This window comes from Felis catus, chromosome C2 (genome assembly GCF_018350175.1).
Source record: "Felis catus isolate Fca126 chromosome C2, F.catus_Fca126_mat1.0, whole genome shotgun sequence".
Classification (NCBI taxonomy): Eukaryota; Metazoa; Chordata; class Mammalia; order Carnivora; family Felidae; genus Felis; species Felis catus.
Window position 1 is genome coordinate 153,735,916 of NC_058376.1, and position 21,181 is coordinate 153,757,096.

The 21,181-nt window shown below is 45.2% G+C and overlaps 1 protein-coding gene across 5 annotated transcripts in view; it reads right to left on the minus strand.

Annotated features, from left to right (window-relative positions):
* STAC (SH3 and cysteine rich domain) overlaps positions 1–21,181 on the minus strand; it is a 138,438-nt gene that overhangs the window by 17,215 nt on the left and 100,042 nt on the right. For 4 of the 5 annotated variants that reach the window (XM_011286318.3, XM_019810967.3, XM_011286319.3 and 1 more), the window contains exons 6-8: positions 20,491–20,569; positions 10,192–10,256; positions 8,385–8,473 (exon numbers count right to left, since the gene is read on the minus strand). In XM_011286318.3, the coding sequence (XP_011284620.1) occupies positions 8,385–8,473; positions 10,192–10,256; positions 20,491–20,569 (233 nt within the window). Of the gene's footprint in view, positions 1–4,041; positions 4,442–8,384; positions 8,474–10,191; positions 10,257–20,490; positions 20,570–21,181 lie in introns of those variants that run through there. The other variant, XM_019810966.3, reaches the window with a different exon arrangement.

Sequence of the window (21,181 nt, forward strand, 5' to 3'; positions counted from 1 at the left end):
AATTCCAAGAAGCCTCTGCATTGTCAGTGTGGAGCCCCACGCGGGACTCCAACCTATGAATGAACCGTAAGATCATGATCTGAGCTGAAACCAAGAGCTGGACGCTTAACCAACTGAGCCACCCAGGTGCCCCAATTTTATCTTAATTTAAAAAAAATGGTCAGTGAACGGGAGTGATTTTTCATAACGCACTCTATAGATCACAAGCTTCCTGGTCCTAAAAGCAAGACGTAACAATCCTAAGAAACTCGTAAGAAGTGGTAAGTGGCCCACACTGGCTAAATTAATACATTGTCTCAATCTGCTGATGAGAACAAGTTGTCAACCTCATCACAGAGGGAACCCACACGGTCAACGCAGGATGGAGAGTTTGGGGTGGGAACAAGGCCAGTGGGCTGAGAGTCGGCCTCCCTGGGTTTCAGTTTGAGTCTCTGCTTTCTTCCGGTCAGTCTTTGGCCCTGGCTCTCCCAACTTACCCCCCGAAGGTAAGGAACTGATGAGGGAGCGTGAGGCAGGCTAAGGGGCAAAATTCAGGCTGGCACGCCCTTGCCCTTCCAGGTAGAATATGGGTGATCTTCCTCAGACACTCCTGGCTACCCAAGAACAAAGGAAAGGGGTTCAAGTGCCTGCCCTGGTGAGGTGGGAAATGGAGGCAAAAGGAAAGTTAAATTCCCTTCCTGCCTACAGCCCATTGACAAGTCCTTGAAACTGGCATAGCCCATTGACAAGTCCTTGAAACTGGCACAGCCCATTGACAAGTCCTTGAAACTGGCAGAGTGACCTCCTTCTAGGAGCTCAGCTGCCTCGATGATGACTCTTTGCGGGGGGCAAAAGAGAACCTTAGCTCAACATCATCCCAACCTCGAGGATCTTGTAATTCTAATCCCTTGATCTCATGCTGGCAATCATACTCCAAGCTTATGGCCCCCCGATATGCATCTGAAGGGTCTCATGACTGAGGTTTTATTTAAAGGTAATAAATGGTGTTTCCCTAGCAACAGTTAGCCCCTCAGGGTCCTGGAAACCTTGCTTCCAGAATTCCTTGGAGACTTACTCTACCCCTGACCCCCTTCAAACCTGAGGGTATATAATGAGTTACCCATCACGACCCCAGTGCAGCTCTCCCCGCCCACGGGTCCTGTACCCGTACTTTAATAAAATCACCATTTTGCACCAAAGATGTCTGCAAGAATTCTTTCTTGGCTGTCGGCTCTGGACCCCACAAACCCCCACCACCCCAAAACTTCATCAGAACCATAAACTGTCTCATTGGAATATGAACCATAACAGCTACGTGTCCACTCACTAAGCCCTACTGAAGTTGAAGATAGTCTTTCCATAATGAGGACTGGAATAGTAGTTATGAAAATAGGCTTAACGCCCCTAAAGAATGTGTACCACCTCTTTGTGACGGGGTTGGCAATTGCCCCCTATCCGGTACCTCTTAAAGTGATTCTCATGTTCTGTCACAAGCCATCCTTCCTTACCCCTTCCTGACTGGAAAGAGAGAATGAATGCTCGCTAACCAAGCTGCACAGGCACCCAGGGCCCCTGTTGCTGGAAGCCTTGGGTTGCTTGTAATGCCACCTGTTTGCCAAGCCTTCCCGAGGCCTCCCCAGGCTGCTCTGACGTCTCCTTGAAGTGCTGTGGATGTGGCATCATCCCCGCCCACAAGAGCTCACAATGGAGTGTGCTTTCTCGTCCACTTTTCTGCTACGCCCAGCCCATGACCACCTGAGCTCTTTGAGGGCAGGGTCTGTGAATTGTTCACCCAGCAGCGAGTCGATGCTCATTCACTACGTGGGGAGCAGGAAAGAGATGACACAAATTCTGAGAATGGTCACACAAGGGTTAAAATCAGTTTGAACTCGATTTCGAGGGAAGCTTTGGAAAAATCAGAGAGCGATGAATTCAGGCCATCCCATCTCCAGAGGTTCTCATGAATATTAGCTAATGAGACCAATGGTTGCCTGGTTTCATTCAGACGCAACCACGGAAAAATCTGAGACTCGCTGCTTCCGAGAAAGAGGCTGGCGATTCAAGAATCCAAATCCTTATTTGGGATTACAAAAAAAATACATTTTTCTTTGATCCCCCCCCCCCCCAGATTTAGGTGTTCAGATACACACTGAAGTGGAAATTAATTTGTATCTTTCTCAGAACTTAACAATATTGGGAGAGCAGCTCCCTCTTTCCCTCTCTTGGCTCCTAAGCTGTCTTTCTTTTTTTTTTTTTTTTTTCCTCTTTTTTGGCCCCTTATGAAACATGGCCATTATCATATAAATTTGTTTGGGGAGAACTAATAAAAATGAAAATGACTTCGATGTGGGAAGCCAAAATGGGTCCTTTGGAATAGGCATTATATGGTCACTACAATATGCATCTGAACCCTTCTGTCTTTTATTTACTCCCCATCCTTTATTTCAGAGCCCCTAAGATATTTTTAGGGGCTTGTGTTTACTCGGAGTTATTTACATCTGCTGCCTATTTACATGATGCATCCGCATGCCAAAGCCATAAAAATTATCCTTATTGATTTTTAAAAGGCGCGTTGGTGTGAATAATGAGCAATGGCTCTAACACCATTTTGCAGACTTCTGAATCCCAAATCAGCCTGCGTAATGAATAGGACTGGTTATGTGGTAAATGTGACAGGCACACTTCACTTTCATCAACAAGCTAGGTGTGTGCTATCTTGCTAACAAAGTGTATGTGTGTGTGTGTGTGTGTGCATGAATGTGTATTCGAGTGTGCAGGGCTCAATCCCACGATCCTAGAATCATGACCTGAGCTGAAATCAAGAATCAACTGACTAAGCCACCCAGGTGCCCCTCAAGTAGCACGTTAAAAATCATTGCTTGTGTACTCAGCTGTTCGTGCATACAGCCTAATTTTCAAAGCTCTTAAAAATTTTGAAAATAAAGGTCATTGGTGGAAGTTGTTTAAGACTAATTACAGAAGCTTACCTACTGTACAAGCTCATCGCACTCAGACAGAGGGATGGGGGTGTTCTTTAATGTTATCAGACCTCAAATTGTCTGTGACGGTTAGGGGATCCAGAGCATGACGGTCCCACATCTTTCATGTCAGTGGTAAAACGTCATGCCTACAAACCAGGAACTGCAAAATCTACTCGTAAGATGAAGGATAGGGTATCACAGCCTCCTTATTGCTGGACAAATTGGATCAAGTCCCCTTGGGTGTGCTCAAAGGCCAGAGAGAGCCTTTGAATGTGTTTTTTGCAACTATATATCCTTAGGGTAGGGTTAATGAGGTTCAGGAGACTTGGACACCAAACATATTGTGAAAAGATGCAAACTAAGAGAAGTTTATCTAAAATATACTGAGTACCCTACTTCGTACCGGGCATGAAATTCCACCTTTTATTTACATTATCTAGTTGCATACTCAGTCTCCCTTGGAAGAAGAAAACGGAGACCCCGAGAGATTGAGTAGCTGGCTCAAGGAGATGCAGCTAGGAAGGGTCAGAGCTGGAAGGCGGACCCAGGTCTATGTGATTCCCAGTCATCGCTCTTTTCTGCCCTGCGCTCTGCACCTGATGGACAGGTAGAGTGTCATCGAGAGAACTCCAGCCATTTGGGGAGGTAATGGTGGGCGCACTTACGAGTGAAGCTGATGTTGCACTGAAACGGTAGCAAAGCCGACTGTGCGAAGCCTCTGCCTTCCGACAGCATTTGGAGACCCGTGACGGGACCACGGCATCTCTAAGAGGAGTACTCACTGCCCTAAGAATAGGGGGGTGGCATCCCAGCTTCTCCTGAGGCTTAGTCCTTCATTCAACTGTGAATGTCCAGTAAGGGTTCATCAGGGCTCCTTCTAAACCATCTTAAACCTTTGGGCTCCTTTCCTACAATTTCTTCTTGGCAAATAATATTCATCACGGGTTCGAGACCCATCTCCTCCAGGAAACAGGCCCTGACTAAGCCCTCTGAGCTTGGCTTGCTTCCTCTTCTATAGGTTTCATTCTATCGTCACGTACTTGACGTGCCCACGAACTGTGCGTGCCAGGCACAGCATTAGTTCATCCGTTCATTCATGACGTATTTATTAAACATCTCCTATGTTTCAGGAACCAGGCTACACGGATGGGTAGGTTAGCAACTGCAGATTATTTGTTCTCATGGAATTTATAAGGGAGATAGAGGTTCACCACATAATCCCAGAAATATATAAATACAAGTTGAGGTAAGGGCTTTAAAGGAAAGATACATGGGGTCATGAAAGCAGGTAGCAGAGGAATCTCACCCAGACTGGGGGTATCAGGAAAGGGCGTACCGAGGAAGCGAAATCCCAGCTGAGATCTGTGAGGGCATGCATGCATGTGGGTGCCTGTGATGGTGATGGAGGGTGGACAGGAGGGGTGGCGGGGGGACCAGCCTGCAGGAAGGAAAATCCCTCGGCGGGTAGTAGTGTGGTCCTTCTGGGGAAGAAAAGAAGCCAGTGTGGAGGGAGCAGAGAGGTGAGGGAACCGTGGTACAAGACGAAACGGAGAGGTCCCCAGGGATGAGACTGTGCTGGTCCTGGAGGTCCTTGTGAACACTGTGGTCTTCACCCAAGGGGAATGGGAGGGCACTGGAGACTTTAAAAAAAATTTTTTTTTAATGTTTTATTTACTTATTGAGAGAGACAGAGACAGAATGTGAGTGGGTTAGGGGCAGCGAGAGAGGGAGACACAGAATCCGAAGCGGGCTCCAGGCTCCAAGCGATCAGCACAGAGCCCGACGTGGGGCTCGAACCCATGAGCTGTGAGATTATGACCTGAGCTGAGGTCGGACGCTCAACCGACTGAGCCACCCAGGTACCCCGGGCACTGGAGACCTTTAAGCAAAGATGTGTGTGTTGTGAGCAGACCAAAGGCAGGCATAACGATGATCTCCTTTTACATGTGAAGAAGCGGGGGCTTGCGTAACTTTTCTGGGTTTCATGGGGGTCCTACGGCTAGTGAGTGACTTGGCTGGGAGCTAAACCCTTATCAAGCGATGCCCACACTTTTTTTTTTTTCTCTTAAGCATTCGGTGAATCTCTGTTGATGTATATTCATTCTGTCTTCCTCTGTCTCTCATTTCTTAAGACTAGACTGGAAGTCCCACTTCTGGAGTAGGACTAGAACCGATCGGAGTTAACACTATCAAGATCCTACTCTGTACCAGAAACTGTTATTTTATTTAATCAAAGGGATTCCATAAGGGAGAGCCTTATTATATTTTCAAGATGACAAAACAGAGGTTCGGAAAGGTAGGTAATATGTCGTATTGTTAGAAAGGAAAGGGGTCAGGGTAGGAGTTCATTCTATCTGAGTCCCAAGTTGAGATGACCCCCAGCACAATGTACTGTCACCTTAGTGACTTCTCCACCCAAAGTGGATGGGAAGGGAAGGATGGGGAGCAAGGCTAGAAACACAGAGAACAGGCAGGGCCTGGAGCCCCAGTCTGGGGAGGGATGGAGATAGGACGGTTGCAGTAGGTTCAGGCAAAGAGAGCCAGTCGGACTTGAACATTAAATACATCTCGGACGCAAGGTGAAGGGAAGCCTCTGGTGGCTGGCTTGGAGCCCGGGCAGACAGGCGATGACATTATTCACCCCAAGGAGCAGGCTTGTGGGAGCGAGGGTGGTGCTGTTGTGTGCCTAGGGTGGGCCAGTAGGGATGTGAATCTGGAGGTTGGTAGAAAGGTCTGGATGGTTAGCTGTTGGCAGAAGAGATTTCCCTGTTACTGAGGAGAAACAACATTGCTGAAGCAATGGGGTAGCCGCGCTGACCCACGGCTTGTTGGCTTTGCCAGTTGGGTCTTCTTCGACCTCCAGCTTACACTCCAAACCTTCCCTGTGTCTTCCTTTCATTTGTCCTCTGTCCTGAGGACACCTGCGTTCTCCCCCCGGACGAGAACTCAGGCGGATAAGAATGATATTTTGTTCAAAGGATTTTTTCCCCCTACTTCACGGTTTACGGAGAAAAGGATAATTCACAAAGCCCCAGTTCATTCAAGGAATCATACCAAATCCCCAAGGCATTGCTTTACACATTCTGAATCCAGTGCCTGGATTTTAAAATGGGAATACACAATCTTTTGGCAAAAAAAAAAAAAAAAGAAAAGAAAAGAAACAAAAGAAAAAGAAAAGAAAAGAAAAAAAAGAAAAAGAAATAAGAAAGTATGATTTATCACTCCAATCTTGCAGTCTATGTAATGCAGGCATTTCACTCCTGGGAATGAAGAGCCCCGTTTGCCTCAAAGCAGACTGTAAGTGCTTGATTCGTGACCAGACGACTTGACTTTTAATGACCTGCCACTGCCTAAAATAAACACGAAAATTTATGACCGTCACCAGGCAGCTAGGCGCCATTTCTCAGTACCCTAATAACATCCTATATTTCTCTGAAATTGTTTTTTTTTTTCATCTGATGGCTTCAGAATAAAATGGTGGGACTGACGCAATAGGAAGTTGTTACAGTTTAAGTCCTAGATATCCAAATGGCAAGCTCAAGGACATGGTACGCTGTATTTATTGCAAAGTGAATATATATCACCCTTCATCGGCAGGTAGTTGACTGTGGACGGTCAGCTGAAGGCAAGACACCCCTCCAGGGATGACCCCCTCCCCCCCCCCCCCAGCAGGCGCTAACCTCTAGGGCTTGTTATACCTCTGCTAGAATGGGGCCTCCCTTGGCAAATGTCACCACCTCCTCCCGCACTGACGCCTGACGGTTCGGGTGCGTTTACAGCTCCAGCCAGCGAGTTCAGCATGGCGATTCTCAACGAGCGATGGAGAAAACTCCGGTTACGAGAGCCCGATTGTCTGAACAAATCTAAGGTGCCAGGATTCGGGCCCCGAGCTCTGCTCTGGAAGGCCCCAAGAATCACTCGGGAGAAGATGGCAAATGAATGCTGACACCATGCTGACCCTGGGTGTGACCCAGACTCCGGCAGGATATACAGGTCAGTTGTGGAGTCTCGCTGGACGAGGGGGCAGCCGAGCTGCTGAGCTTGACCTCACGGCACGTAGAACCTGGGAAAGCGGGGCCAACCGGAGCCTTGTTGGCAGCCCCTTTTATGGGGCTCTGGGCAAAGTGAAAGAGGAGAGGCCGATTTCACTGAAGTGGGAGACCACACTCAGCCAAGTGTGGGGGGCACCGTTCCCCGGGCAATGGCCCAACCCGAGGAGGAGAAGCCCAAAGAGCTCCAGGGTGGAAAGACAACACCTTCCGGAAGCCATGCGAGGGGAGTGAATGGGAACCCGTAATTTGGCCTGCATGCTATTCGGGTAAGTGGGGTCCCCCTCCCAATGGAGGCCGGCTCTCTAATGTGCTGACATAGTTTTCAGCGTCCTGGAGCTCTCTGTTCTCTTTGGAAGAGGAAACAACCCATCTCCCAGGGGGCATTTGACTAGACAAGCGGCCCCTTCTCTCCTGCTCTGGGACTAAAAAGCACCGAACCCTTAAGTTCTGGGGTCGTGAAGGCAGGAGAGGAGTGAGGCGTCTTCTTTGAGACGAGCCGGTAAACAGCATGTTACGAAACCTGTAACAGCCACCAGATACCGAGTGTTTCCAATGCCGAGGCACTGTGCTCTATGCTTTCTGAAGCTTATTCGTTTTATCCTCAAAAATAACTCAGGGCGCAGGGGTCGTTGTTATTCTTTTATAAGTAAGGAGACCAGAGTAATGAGATGTTTGTAAAATTGCTCAAGGTCACACGACAAGTAGGATGCGAACGAGGCACTGACTCCAGCTGAACTACCCCCGAGACGGGAACAACACAAACCGGTCAGGAGAAAGTTTCAGATTTCACGAGGGGCCCCAATCCCACCTTCTCCTCCCGGTGGCCATGAACTGGGAGGGACCATGAAACAAAAGCCCAGCTCAGGGTGGGCAGCGGTGGGGAGTTGCCGTTCTCCCGCAGGTTCCACACGTGGTTGGAGTCTGATCCTTCAATCTATGTTCATTTGGAGGGACATATATGTCTTTTTATTCCCTACTAGACCCCCCAGGATGCCAAGCACATTGGACGCTCAAGCTTCACGAAAACACCCATTGGCAGTTCTGCGGATGATGCGCCGAACCACGCTTCTTCAAGTGCGGTTCCAGATCAGTCGCATCAGAACCACCTGCCCACTGGCTAGAAATGCAAATTCTCAAGCCCTCCCCTCGTGCCCCCCCAGACCTGCAGAATCAGAAACCTTAGGGAGAGGGCCCAGCAATCCGTCTGCTAACCGGCACAGCGGGTCACTGGATGCACAATGACATGTGAGAATCACTGCTTCATTCTTTTTTTCACGTGAAAAACATGGACTTTAAATTTTCTTTTTAGTTTTTCTTTAAAAAAAAAAAAGGTTTTTTTTTTTTTGTTTTTTTTGTTTTTTTTGTTTTTTACCTCATTTCCAAATCTTCATTCTCCTGTGGTACAAATTTGTACAAGGCAACATAGGTGTTCATCTGTAATGGTTCTTTGGAAAGAGATCCCTGAGAGAGAAAATTAAAAAAAAAAAATGAGAGAAGGAAGGAGGAAGAAACTGGGAGAAGAAAGAAACTAGAAAATGAGTAAGTGAATGCAACATAATTCCAGCGTACAGATTGTAAATGTTAAAATATCTAACCATTATTAAAGGCTTTGTTTCCACCAGAGGTCTATTGTACATTTCTTAGCTAGGTTTGCTTTCATTTGTCAGAAATAACTACAAATTTCTTCAAATGAATTCTTCCTTTGCTATATATAGTTGGTCACGAGAGGTGCCAGGTTTGGCCCCAAGGAGGGGAATATTGGCTTTATAGAAACAGGGACATAGGAAGAGTAGTAAACAACTTTCACTTCCTCAATTAGCCTAAAATTTGGCATCTAGCCTATCAAAGGGGCTAAGGTATATCCATCTGGCAGTTAGTTCATGCACGTTGTGGAACAAACATGGTTTTTGGCATCAGCTTGATTTAGTTGCTATCATAGAATCAGCATCTCCTGTGAACCTTGCAATAATGATAATAAAACTACCCTTCTGATAGTTTACTCTGTGTGCCAGGCATTATGTTACATGCATTAGCATACTTGAACCTCCCAACAGCCCCCAATTGTTGTCCCCAACTTAGAGATTATACAAGAGTCTTACAAGCGGTATATAAATATTACCCATTATTATTATCCAAATGAATATCAATGCTATATATACTTTATAATATATACAATATATGCAATAAATGTAAATTATATAATATGTAAAATATAATTGTGTAATATTACTCTTGTATAGCAATACACAACATAGCATATGTAATATATACACATATCATTATTTAACATATTACATATATGCATATTAGATTATATATGTGATATACTATTGTATAATCTTTTAAACACATAATATGGTAAACATATACAATATATATCAGACATAAAGAGAAGTTGTACACAACTGATTCACTCTGCATCCAAAGCTCAAGAGTACCTTATGCTATGTACATTTCTGTCCTAGTCTATCCTTTTCTAATTATATAATAATTACATATGTTATATATAAATGAAATAAAATAGAATATGTACTTCTATACTATAAAATACGGTCATAATATATTCTGTAATTGTGTACTTTACACATTTTATAGTATGTGTCAATTTGTATATAACACATACAATAGAAACAAAAAGTATACAACACAGTACTTATCCTTTCTACTTCTGATGCACTGTGATAGTTCTGTTTAGCGCTCTCTAGTTGTCACGCTATCTGTGCCATGGCGCATTAGGCTACGTTATTGTCTCCCATTCCACACTCTATCCTGTCCTAGACCTACTAACTTGATCTCGTAACCTACTTAGGTGGCGATCTGCAGTGTGATCTAAGGACCCTGCCTGGTCTGTTTTCTCGGACAATCCCAGAAGGAGGAAGGCAGGCTAACAGCCCAACCGATGAGAGACAGTCTCGGCTCAGCCAGTCTCGGCTCAGCCAACGACGGGCTACTATGCTTAGAGCACCCAGGTCCCTCCAGTGGAGTTCTCCTCTGTAAGAGCCTCCCAACTTCCCCCTCTGGTCCCTAGGAGAGCAGTTCTCTGCTTTGTTGGGTGGGATTGCCCGTGGTTTTGTCCTAGCTAGCTTGTCCCGCACTGGAATTTCCTGCTGTTTCTGAAGAAACCCATATACGTCGTTTTTGGTAGAATGATTGTTTAAGGTTAACACAGCCGTAAATACCTGGTGGTGTAAGTTCTTTGCTTGGTCTCTGAAGTCGTCAGTGCCATTTTCGGGATAAGTAAACACTGTAGGAGACAAGAAGCAGCAGGTGCTTCATGAATGGTTCGGAAACATGCTTGGAAGACGTGGTTTATGTATTCCCTGTTCAACAGCTTCTACTTTACTCCTCACTGCCTTGTCCTCATCCTCAGCGACCCTGCCTTCCTGTCACCTCCCGCATGATGCTTCCCCGGCCTTCCCAGGTGGCCTTCTGCACCCCCTTCTCTGCATGCCCACACCCCGGCACATGCCAGCTAGCACGCTCTTGAACTTGGCAACTGGTTGCCCGCCCCTTGGCCTCCTTTGGCAACGCCCTTTATTCATCCTTGAAACAATGTTACTCATCTCTGTCGAAGGTTAATGGAGTGGTAGGGGAGGTATGGCCTAACTGCACTCGAATTACCTTTTCGAAATACCAGATTCTTCTATCTGTTTCCAATGTGTTGGTTCCAGTTTCCTGATAGCTATTTTCTATTTTGCACATCCAAGTTTTAGCTTTTAAACTTCAAAATATGTCCCCCATCTCTTACTGCCAATGCACTGGGGCTATTATTTGGGATAAAAAATAAACAGTGGTTTCTCATTTAGTTTGTTTTGAAATATGTACTTCTCTTCCTTTCGCACGTAAGCAGCCACTCTGCGGTCGTTAGTAAAGAAGAAAGCTTCCCAAAATGGGCAGGACGGTTCACTGTCCACAAGCACAGCTATGGGAGGTGCTCGACGGGTACTGGGGGGAGGGCTCTGCCTTAGCTAGTTCGGTCAGTCACATTTACCTCAGCGACACAGTGTGATGGCCTTATTCTCACCGCGTGGATCTGCCTCCAACAAAAATGTGGCAAATGTTTCCAAGTTTGCACAATGGAATTTGGGTGTCTAAATTAACCTACCGCTTAGGTGAGTTAACATTTAAAAATAACACATTGCTGCTTTATTCTTCCCTTTGGTCTCCCTTCAAATGATTTTAAAAAATACCAGGAAAGGAAGAGAAACACACCACAGAAAGCCCTATAATCTATTTCGGGTACGCACTGACATTTCCACGGTCCTTCCAATGCACTCGATAATTGTGGATGCAGAAAACATGCTTCAGAACAAGAGCCTTTGTAAACGTAGTGATGCTTAGTAAATGTCTATTCTCCACAGTGTAGTTTCAGAGCCTGTGCGGGAAATTCTATGATTCCTTTGAAGCCTAGACATAAATATGCAGTCATTGGAGGAAGTCTGGTTTGTAGGTAAGTGGAAATGATCCTACGGACCTTGTCTGCCATCTGGCTAGTCACCTGACTAGTTTGAATTGAATGGAGACCAACAACACTTTTCCCTGGTATTATGTGATTCCCTAAAGCCTCAGGGTAAATATTTGATCCCATAAGCATAAAACTGGATACTTCTATAAGAATACTGGATATCTGAATGAAAAGAGCAGAGAATCTTTCTAGAAAATTCTTGATTGGAGATACAAAGGGAGACTACATAGGGTACATAACAGTTTGGACCGGCTTTACAATTTTGCAATTTCACATTATTGTAGCTTTTTGTTGAATATAGGTTAGCCATCTGGTTCAAAATGTGTACCATTTTTGCGAACTATGCTGCAAATTATTTGAAGTGACCCCAAATGTATTTTCAGCTATATGACTGAAAGCATAACCCTGCCAAAAAAAAAAAAAAAAGATTTTAAAACCCATTCCTGTGGGCTACTTCTGAGACATTGATTTGAGGGGAAAAGAATAAGGAAAAGGTAACTATTTTACTACAAATACACCATATACTTCTTACGTTTAGTGTTTTAAATTTGTTTTATTAAAAATAACTTGGGGTACCTAGGTGGCTCTGTCGGTTGAGCATCTGACTTTTGATTTCGGCTCAGGTCATGATCCCAGGGTCATGGGATCGAGGCCTGCATTGGGCTCTGTGCTGCACGTGGAAGCTGCTTAAGATTCTCTCTCTCTCTCTCTCTCTCTCTCTCTCTCTCTCTAGTTCTCTCTCTCCCTCTGCCCCCTCCCCTGCTTGTGCTTTCTCTAAAATAATCAAATAAATGTAAAAAAAATTGATTACTGATTTCACCCATGACAACTATTCAAAGAATATGTCCATTAAGCAGGCATATGAAAAAAAATTTTTTTAACGTTTATTTACTTTTTAGAGAGAGAGAGAGAGAGAGAGAGAGAGACAGAGTTTGAGTGGGGGAGGGTCAGACAGAGAGGGAGAATCTGAAGCAGGCTCCAGGCTCTGAGCTGTCAGCACAGAGACCGATGCGGGGCTCGAACTCACAGACTGTGAATCATGACCTGAGCCGAAGTCAGATGCTGAACCGACTGAGCCACCCGGGGGGCCTCAAGAAGGCGTATTTTTTAATATTACAGAAGCAAGTGCATCTTTAGTTTCTGCCACCTCCCCAAAGGACTTTCCTCTTTTCCTTTCCTATATTCTTCCTTTTTCATGACAGAGAATAGCCAGTGATTTTTCTTCATCAAGAACAATTGGTTTTGAGGTCAGTATTAAACTAGCCTCATAAACTAAAAGAAAGGGGCAGCCCTCTTCTCTGCAACTTTTCGTGTCCCTGAAAGAGCTCACATCACCTGGAAATTCTCCATTCCTTATCTGTTTGGTTGAGTTTACTTATAAAGTTTGTCTGGGCCTCGTATTTTCAGGGTGCAAAATTTAAAATATTGATTCAGTTTCTATCGTGACTAGAAGCCAATTCAAGTTCTCAAGTTTTCTATTCCTTCCTAGGTCAGACTTTAGTCACTGATATGCTTCTTGGTATCCGCCCCTTCAAAATTTATTGGGGGGCACCTGGGTGGCTGAGTCAGTGAAGCATCTGACTCTTGGTTTCGGCTCAGGTCATGATCTCACAGCTTTGTGGGTTCGAGCCCCTCATCGGGCTCTGCGCTGACAATGTGGAGCCCGCTTGGGATTCTCTGTCTCTCCCTCTCTCTGCCCTCTCCCACTCGTGCTCTGTCTCTCTCAAAACAAATAAACTTAAAAAAAATTTTTTTTTAATTATCGGCATGAAGTTGGTCATGGGAGTCTTTTATTTTCCTTTCAATCTCTGTTATGTTCATCCTTTTTTATTATTGCGTTTTGCTTCATCGCTCTCTTTTATTCTTAAAAAAATTGTGATTGTAGGTTTTATTTACCTCTTTTAAAGACCATTCTTAAAACTGGTTAACCTACCTGTGTCATTGGATAATTTCTCCTCTTACCACCTTTTTATGCTTTTCCTACTGCTTTTTGGGGGCTTCTTCTGTATCTTCTTTTCTGACTGAAGTATGATGCTTAGGTGTTTGCTTTTCAGCCTTTTAATTTTTATTGTTTATTTTTATTATTTTTTTTAATTTTTGAGAGAGAGAGAGAGAGAGAGGCGCATGCATGTGAGGGAGAGGCAGAAAGAGAGGGAGGGAGAGAATCTTAAGCAGGCTCCACGCTCAATGCAGAGTCTGATGCAGGGTTTGATCTCACGAGACCAGACCGTGAGATCATGACCTGAACTGAAATCAAGAGTTGGATGCTTAACCAACTGAGACACCCAGGTGCCCCCCCGCCTTTTTATTGTTTAATGGAATACTTCCAAAGTTAAATACTCTAGTCACAATTTAGCTACATCTCACAAATTTTGATATGTAGTATTTTCATTATGACTTAGTTTTAAGTATATTCCAATTTTTATTATGAACTCCTTTTTGACACATGAGCTTTTTGAAAGTATGTTTTAAATTCCTAAATTATGGTTGCTTCTGTATCTTTTGACTACTGGTTTCTAACTCATCTGCATGATAGTCAGAAATATATATTCTATATCATATTAATTCTGTAAAAATTTATGAAGCTCACTTTATGGTCTGCCGGTAATCAATTTCATAATTGTTCTGTGTGTACTTAAAAAGAATGTGAATTCTCCATTTGTTAGATGGAGTGCCCTTTTTAACTTAATTACGATTGTCAAATGTGTCCTCAGATCCCCTAAATCCTGAATCTTTTTATGCACCTGCTTTGCCAATGACTTGAGAGGCATGTTACCACCTCTGACTATAAAGGGGAATGTCAATTTCCCTAATGTTTCTGTCAACTGCTCCTTAAGTTCTTGTCATTTAAGGCTGTACAGTAAGTAGTTGTAAGTTTAGAATTTATATCTGCTGGTGAAGTAGACATGATCATGTAATGATAATTTTTTTCTCTAGTAATGCTTTTTTGGTCTTAAAGTCCATTTTTCCACACATTAATACAGCTATGCAATCTTTTGCCCGTGGGAGCATTTAAAATAGTTGTAGGGGCGCCTGGGTGGCGCAGTCGGTTAAGCGTCTGACTTCAGCCAGGGTCACGATCTCGCAGTCCGTGAGTTCGAGCCCCGCGTCGGGCTCTGGGCTGATGGCGCGGAGCCTGGAGCCTGTTTCCGATTCTGTGTCTCCCTCTCTCTCTGCCCCTCCCCCGTTCATGCTCTGTCTGTCTCTGTCCCCCAAAAAATAAATAAACGTTAAAAAAAAATTAAAAAAAAATAGGTGTAGTTTTCCACATTTATTTGTTTATTTATTTTTGAGAGAGAGAAGTATGCTTTGTCTCTGTGCCCCCTCTCCCTCTTTCTTTTAGTTTATATGGTTGAATCTATTTTTTTAATCTTCTGGTGGCTACTCAACATTTTACGAGGTGCATTTTACTTAACAAAACCTAAAGTGAAATAGTACCCTTCATTTCCTTCCAATTCATACAAGGATCTTTGAATGCCCATTTCTCACTGAGATGTCTCGTATTTCAGTTAATGTCTTACTGACAGCTTTTTGCTAACATTATTATCTTTTTACGTGGCCAATGTTCACTTGGTCCTTTCTTTGTGCTTCATTCCTTGCTTCTCGGTCCCTCCTTTGAGATCACCTTTTCCTCTCTGAAGTACATCACTGTGAAATTTCTTGAGCTGGTCTTTCTTCATGGCAGTGGAGACACAGCCTTTGCCTGAATACGTATATTGGAAGACAGTTTTGTGGCTGTTCCATTTATAGTTCTAAGTTAAGAGTTACTTTTCCCCCCCAGATTACTGAAGGTTCCGTTCTACTCTCCATGCGGTTCCATTCCTTTGCAGGTGATCTTTCGGTCTGCATTTTCTTTCACCTTCGAAATTGTGCGGTTTTGCTAGGATGGTCTCAGTATAAATCTTCTGAATTTGAGGGATGGTAGCTGTAATCGATTGTGAAACATATTAACCAGTATCTTCATGAACGTTGTCTCTCTCCCATTCTCTCTTTATGTACCTTTAAAGTGTCAGTTAGATGCACATTGGACTTTCTTGCTCGTCCTCTGTGTCTCTTTTACTGTCGTGAATTCTATCACTTTGTCACCCTGGCTATACTCTAAGCAATTTCTTTGGCTATGTATTTCACAGCACTAATTCTCTCCTCAGCTATATCCAGTACGGTAGCAAATCCAACAATCAAATTTCTCTCTCTCTCTTTTTAAATTTCTAAAAGTTCTGTTTGGTTTTCTTAAAATTTGCCTGTTCAATTTCGATGGTGTCCTACTCCTTTGTTATACGTTCTAGTCCATTTTTCATACCTTTAAATACATATAGCTATGTAGTTATAGATTTCTTTATTTGATAATTCCAACATAGACAATCTCTGACCAGTCTGATCATAAAAAAAGTTGTTTCGGCTCACTCTTACTCATGGTGGCTCATTTTCACATATACTTGGTGTATTTCAATCCTGAAATTACAGAAATTTCAATTCTGGAAATTTCTCAGGTCTGGGGTTTAAATTCTCTTACCTCAGAGGGCATTTGGGTTACTTCTGCCAAGTGCCTGGTGCATTTGTCCGAGTGGGCCACTTTAAACAAATTAAACTAAAACGTTACATTATTCTACTTTGCCCATAGAGGTAGTACGAATTCAGGCCCTAAACCCAAGTAAGAAGAGCTTCCTCCTTCCTTTGCTTCCTTGTTTCTTTCCTTCCTACTCCTCCCCCATTTCTTCCTTTTCTTCCCCACGCGAGTGGAGGTCAATATAGCATTTTTCTTTACTAAATTCCTCTGCGGGGCGTTCTTTTTTTCCTGGTGTCACTAAAGGTACTTACTTTGGGGTATCGGCATTCTCCCAAAGGGCCTCTCATCACACCTATCACTCTGCCTGCTCATCGGGTTTTGTCCTCTATTGACCGCACATGGGCCTTTTTCTTCTCCAGTCTGAGGCCCCGGGGATGTGCAGGGTAAACACTGGTCTTCACCCGCTTCTGTCTCTGGATTCCTGCTTTATTATTATTTCTAGACGCCAAAGAATTGCCTTATTTTGCTGCCAGCTCCACCATGCGTTAACTAGAACTTTCTTTTAAATTCTTTTTCCCAGCAAGTTGAGGCGTGTGCTAAAGTAGAAAAAATTTCTCTAAACATCCAGCCCTCCACACAGCCGGAAAGAGAGTCCTTCTTGCTTTTAAACAGACCTTAACCTGCTGTAGATACCGCACATCTGGATTCTAGGTATCTGCTGAGGAAGCCATGGAAATATTTGCTCTGTTTTCTGGGTGACAGACCAAAATGTGAGAGAGAAAACCAGGGCATGTCAGGGGCGCCTGGGGGGCTCAGGTGGTTAAAAGTGTCTGAGGCTTGATTTTAGCTCGGGTCATGATCTGGTGGTTTCTGAAATGGAGCCCCGTGTAAGGGCTCTGCACTGACAGAGAAGAGCGGCTTGTGATTCTCTCTGCCCCTCCCCTGCGCACCCTCTCTCTCTGTCTCTCAAAATAAATCAATAAACATTAAAAAAGTATCAAAAAGCCAAAACAAACAAAAACCCCAGCACATGTTAAAGGCAAGGAAAAATCTTCCAAATCCAAGCTTGCCTTTTTTCCTTTCCGGGCAAAATTTCATTGCTTTAGTGAAAAGTAAGGTACCGTGGGGCTTTGCGATATCCTCCAGTGGATGTGACTAACCCAGTTTTTTTTTAAAGAATATTTCTAGGAATTTGTCTTAATTATGTTCTATTCCCTCTGCTTCTCTTCCAAGAAAGTTATAACCACATGGAGTCATACCGAAATGCAGTTATGGAAGGCACCGGGTAACATCATTACTTGGCGTTATTCGAGCTGAAACGGGCTTCTCTATTTCTGGTGCGTCCACAAGCCGGGTTGTAAACAACAACCAGAAACAGCCAGACCTTCCCAAAGTCTTCCATGAGAGAGAACACAGAGACTTCTTACGCTTCGTGAGGAAGAAAGGGGTAGGAAGAGTACCCTCTTCCAAGGTGCCCTTGGAAATCTTCCTCAAGGATTTTGACATGACTTTTGGCTGGAGAAACAGGATCTGTCTGCCCTGTGTACTTTTTAGAACGCAAATGAAACATGTCACACAGAACAGCTTGTGACCGGAAGCCACGCACTGCTTCTGAAAAGCCAGCACCCTCCTCGCCATGGCCGTGGGGAGGCCGGTGGCCGCCTGGATACACAAGCAGTGTTTTCTCTGTGTTGTTTCCCAAATTGCCTGGACAGGGGATTAAATCCAATCAAAGGAAAATGTTTTGAGGCAAACTGCTACATAATTAATCCCTCTAGCTTCCAAGGGCACATTGTAAAGAAAGCTCCCGCTGATCAAAGGAATAGTTAATAGATCTCCAAAGCTTTTTAGAGGTTTATTGCTTGCTAAATTCTTCCAACAGATTTCTTTGAATAAGGCTCTGAAAATGCCTCTTAACAGAAAAGAAATGGCAACTGTTCAACTGTGTCTTTCAGTGTATTACTCTGTGCCTCCGTTTCCTTATCTATACAGTGTGTGTGTGTGTGTGTGTGTGTGTGTGTGTGTTGGAGGGGAGAGAGTTGGGCTAAATGACTTCTTATCCTGCTTCTTGAACTTTAATAAGATTCGTGTGCAAATTCTGAATCTGCAGCTCTGGAAATGGCCTGAGGTGCTGCGTTTCTAACAGCCTCTCAAGTGATGCCCAGGCTGCTGGCCCATGGGCCACACTTGAGAGCAGTGAGGCTCTAGGCTGCCCCTCTGACACTTGATGATGACCTCATGGTGGATTGATTAAGAGTAACATGCTTCATTCGGATGATTCCTAAATATAGCTCCTCGCATTATAAAAACCTACTGAAGAGCACTTTTTGAGGAATCCCCGGGGCAAATAGAGACCTTAACTACGGAGGAATGGGTGAGCAAGAGTGCCAGAAACGTTGGCCAGGATGCCTGAGGCAGGGAGGTAAGGGGTGGGTACGTGCTGGGAATGACTGTGGAGAGGAGGAAACAGGATGTACTGACAGACTGGCTATGAGACTGGCCAAGAGGGCAGAGTCAAGTCTGACGCCAGAAGTTTCGACTTGGTCAACTAGCAGAGTGGAGCTCCTATTTACTGAGCAGAGACAACTGAGAGCCAGGTGGCGTGGCTGGGGCGGGCGAGGGGACCAAGGGTCCGGTTTGGGCGTGTTAACGTTACGATGTCGACTTCACATTCAAGATGGCCAAGTCCAGCAGGCGATATGCATCTGGAGGCAGCAAGGAGCCAGAAATTTCAGAGTCGTCGATGTATGGAATAGTTATTTACATTGGTTCTTTCATTTAACGGCCACAGCACCTCATGGATTCAGTATTATCGTTATCTTCGTTTCGGAAAGGAGGAGATGGGGGCGGAGAGATTAGGGCACGGCTTGGAGGCCACAGGACCGCTGAGTGAAGTCCAGCGGTCAGCCTCCAGAGCGAGGAGGGGCCGGGGACCAAATACGTCCGGTGCCGTTAGTGACGAGCAGACCATCGGCAATTTGGCGATTTGGTGTCAGTGAGCGATGCGGGCGGAAGTGAGGCTCAGAGGACAGAGCAGCTGATCAGACTAGAAGTCTTAAAATGAAGGTCTAGGTTAATGCCAGCGTCTGGTGGGTCTGTGCTCAGCTGCTGAAGACGTCCGGGGCTGCTGACCAAATTCAGCGGCTGTATCCGCACTGCTAGACAGACTCCTGCGGCATCGCTGCCCGGCCGTGACATTCCCCGGGCGGCCGGCACCGTCTGATCTGTCTCTCCGATGGTGCTACCAAGCGCTCAGTGAACGTCCGCATTGATCCGAAAGTGCCGCTCTCCCCATATGATGCCACAGCATCCTTGCCCTAGCAGTGAGCTTTAGCAGATGTGAGCGGGCTTGGTAAGGGGGGGGGGGGCCCTGGTGAACACTGATGCGTATTTAGGAAGGAGTCGTGGAGGATTCTCCCGAGGGAACCACGGAAACACCGTCCTAACTAGAGAAGAGACATAAATGCACTCCTGGAGCTAAGGAAGCAGAAGCGGTGGCTTGTAAGACAGCTGCTGATAAAGCAGCTACGGAGGACTGATTGCAGACCTTCTGCCCCCAATCTGGCAAAGGCAGAGGCAACTAGTCAAGTGGAAGATCTACCCAAGACGGCACGTCCCCGTGCTTCCCATGCAGGGACGAGAGCTGGCAGGGATCACTTCCGCCCCGGAGGACGCATTCAGCCCAGGTTGACAACGCGAAATCAGAACCCACCGCTTTGCTAGGTCACGAGCCACCCTGAGGACAGCTTTGTGACTCACGTACTTTTGCGGGGCATGGTAAACACTTCATAAATACCTTTTGCATAAGGGAGTGGAGATTAAGAGAGGCTCGGCATCAGAGAGGCTCGGCAAGATGCATCCATAAGGGGCTGGTTGTTTCTTTAAACTCTGGCTTAATGTTCTTTCTTAACGTTAGCAAGCAACATACGTAGTTAGCATTCCATGTAAATTTTAGAAATTATCGTTAACAAAGGCCTAAGCTATTAGAAAATTAAGTACTATTAATACAGAACGTTTGGCTATGGCTAGATCATACCGAGAAGTTTTTGAGTGTTCGTTATGTCTGCTGGGGAGAAGCCACATGGGAGGTCCATACTCGCCTGGTACCACCACCCCCTTGGTATGAGGTGCTTCAGCTGTGTCGGGGAGTAGCTTCTTCCAGAATAGGTTGCTCATCTAACGTAGGTCAGTGGGGGAAATGATGCATTAACAAAAAGGTCGGGAAGTGACTCCTGGACCCCAATGTAGCTAAGTCTGCACTTACTTAGTCCCGGATGAGAACCCAGGAGACAGAACTCAAGGGAACGTCGCAGTCAAGTCAAGGAAGTCCATCGGTACTTATGCCCAGTTTGCCTCCAGAATATTGAACACTTGCTAAGACCGAATTCCAGAGCGAGCAGAGAAGGAAGACACCTGGCAGTCAACACTCCCTGCCCGCAGACCTCGATGCACAGTGTGATTCACTTTCGTGCTGGGGCAACGCCCCCCCCCCCCCCCCCCACTCACCACTGTTGCTGCGTTTTCGTGAGTCATACCCGCCTCCTGGCCCGTCAGCTTCTTCAGGAACCTCCACGAGATCTGAAGTCTTAGAGAAAAGAGGGAAGAGCTGGAATGAACAAAATCATTTCGGTGGGCCAACTGGGCAGAGATTTCGACGTCAGTAGAAGAACTAAGGAAGAATTTGCCTGATTCTCAATGATTGAAAACCAGATCATTGCTGTCTGGTCTATTTGGCTAAATTTAGAAAGGGTGTGTGTTCCCTCGTGGGCACCATGGCTCCCTGCAGGTGTGTTTGCAGGGCTCAGGGGGTGGGCACATGACAGGTGCTCAGTGAGCGTTGGATGAATGTCTAGATGCACAGGTCATAGTCAGCCTTCTTCCCAGGAAGAGACAACAGAGAGAGGAGTCCTGCCCGTACCCTGTCGTGTCAAATTCTCACTAAAACTAGAGCTCTTTTGTAGGTGAGTTCTAAATATAGGCAGTCCCCAAGATGGTTCGACTTTGATTTTTTGACTTTACAATGGGGCGAAAGCAAGACACGTTCGATAGAAACTGTACATCGAATTTTGAATTTGGATCTTTCCCCGGGCTGGAGTTATGTGGGATGATCCTTTCTGGTGATGCGGAGCAGCGACCACAGCTTTAGGACAGTCACCCGATCACAAGGGTGGACAACAGGTACGCTGACAACCCTTCT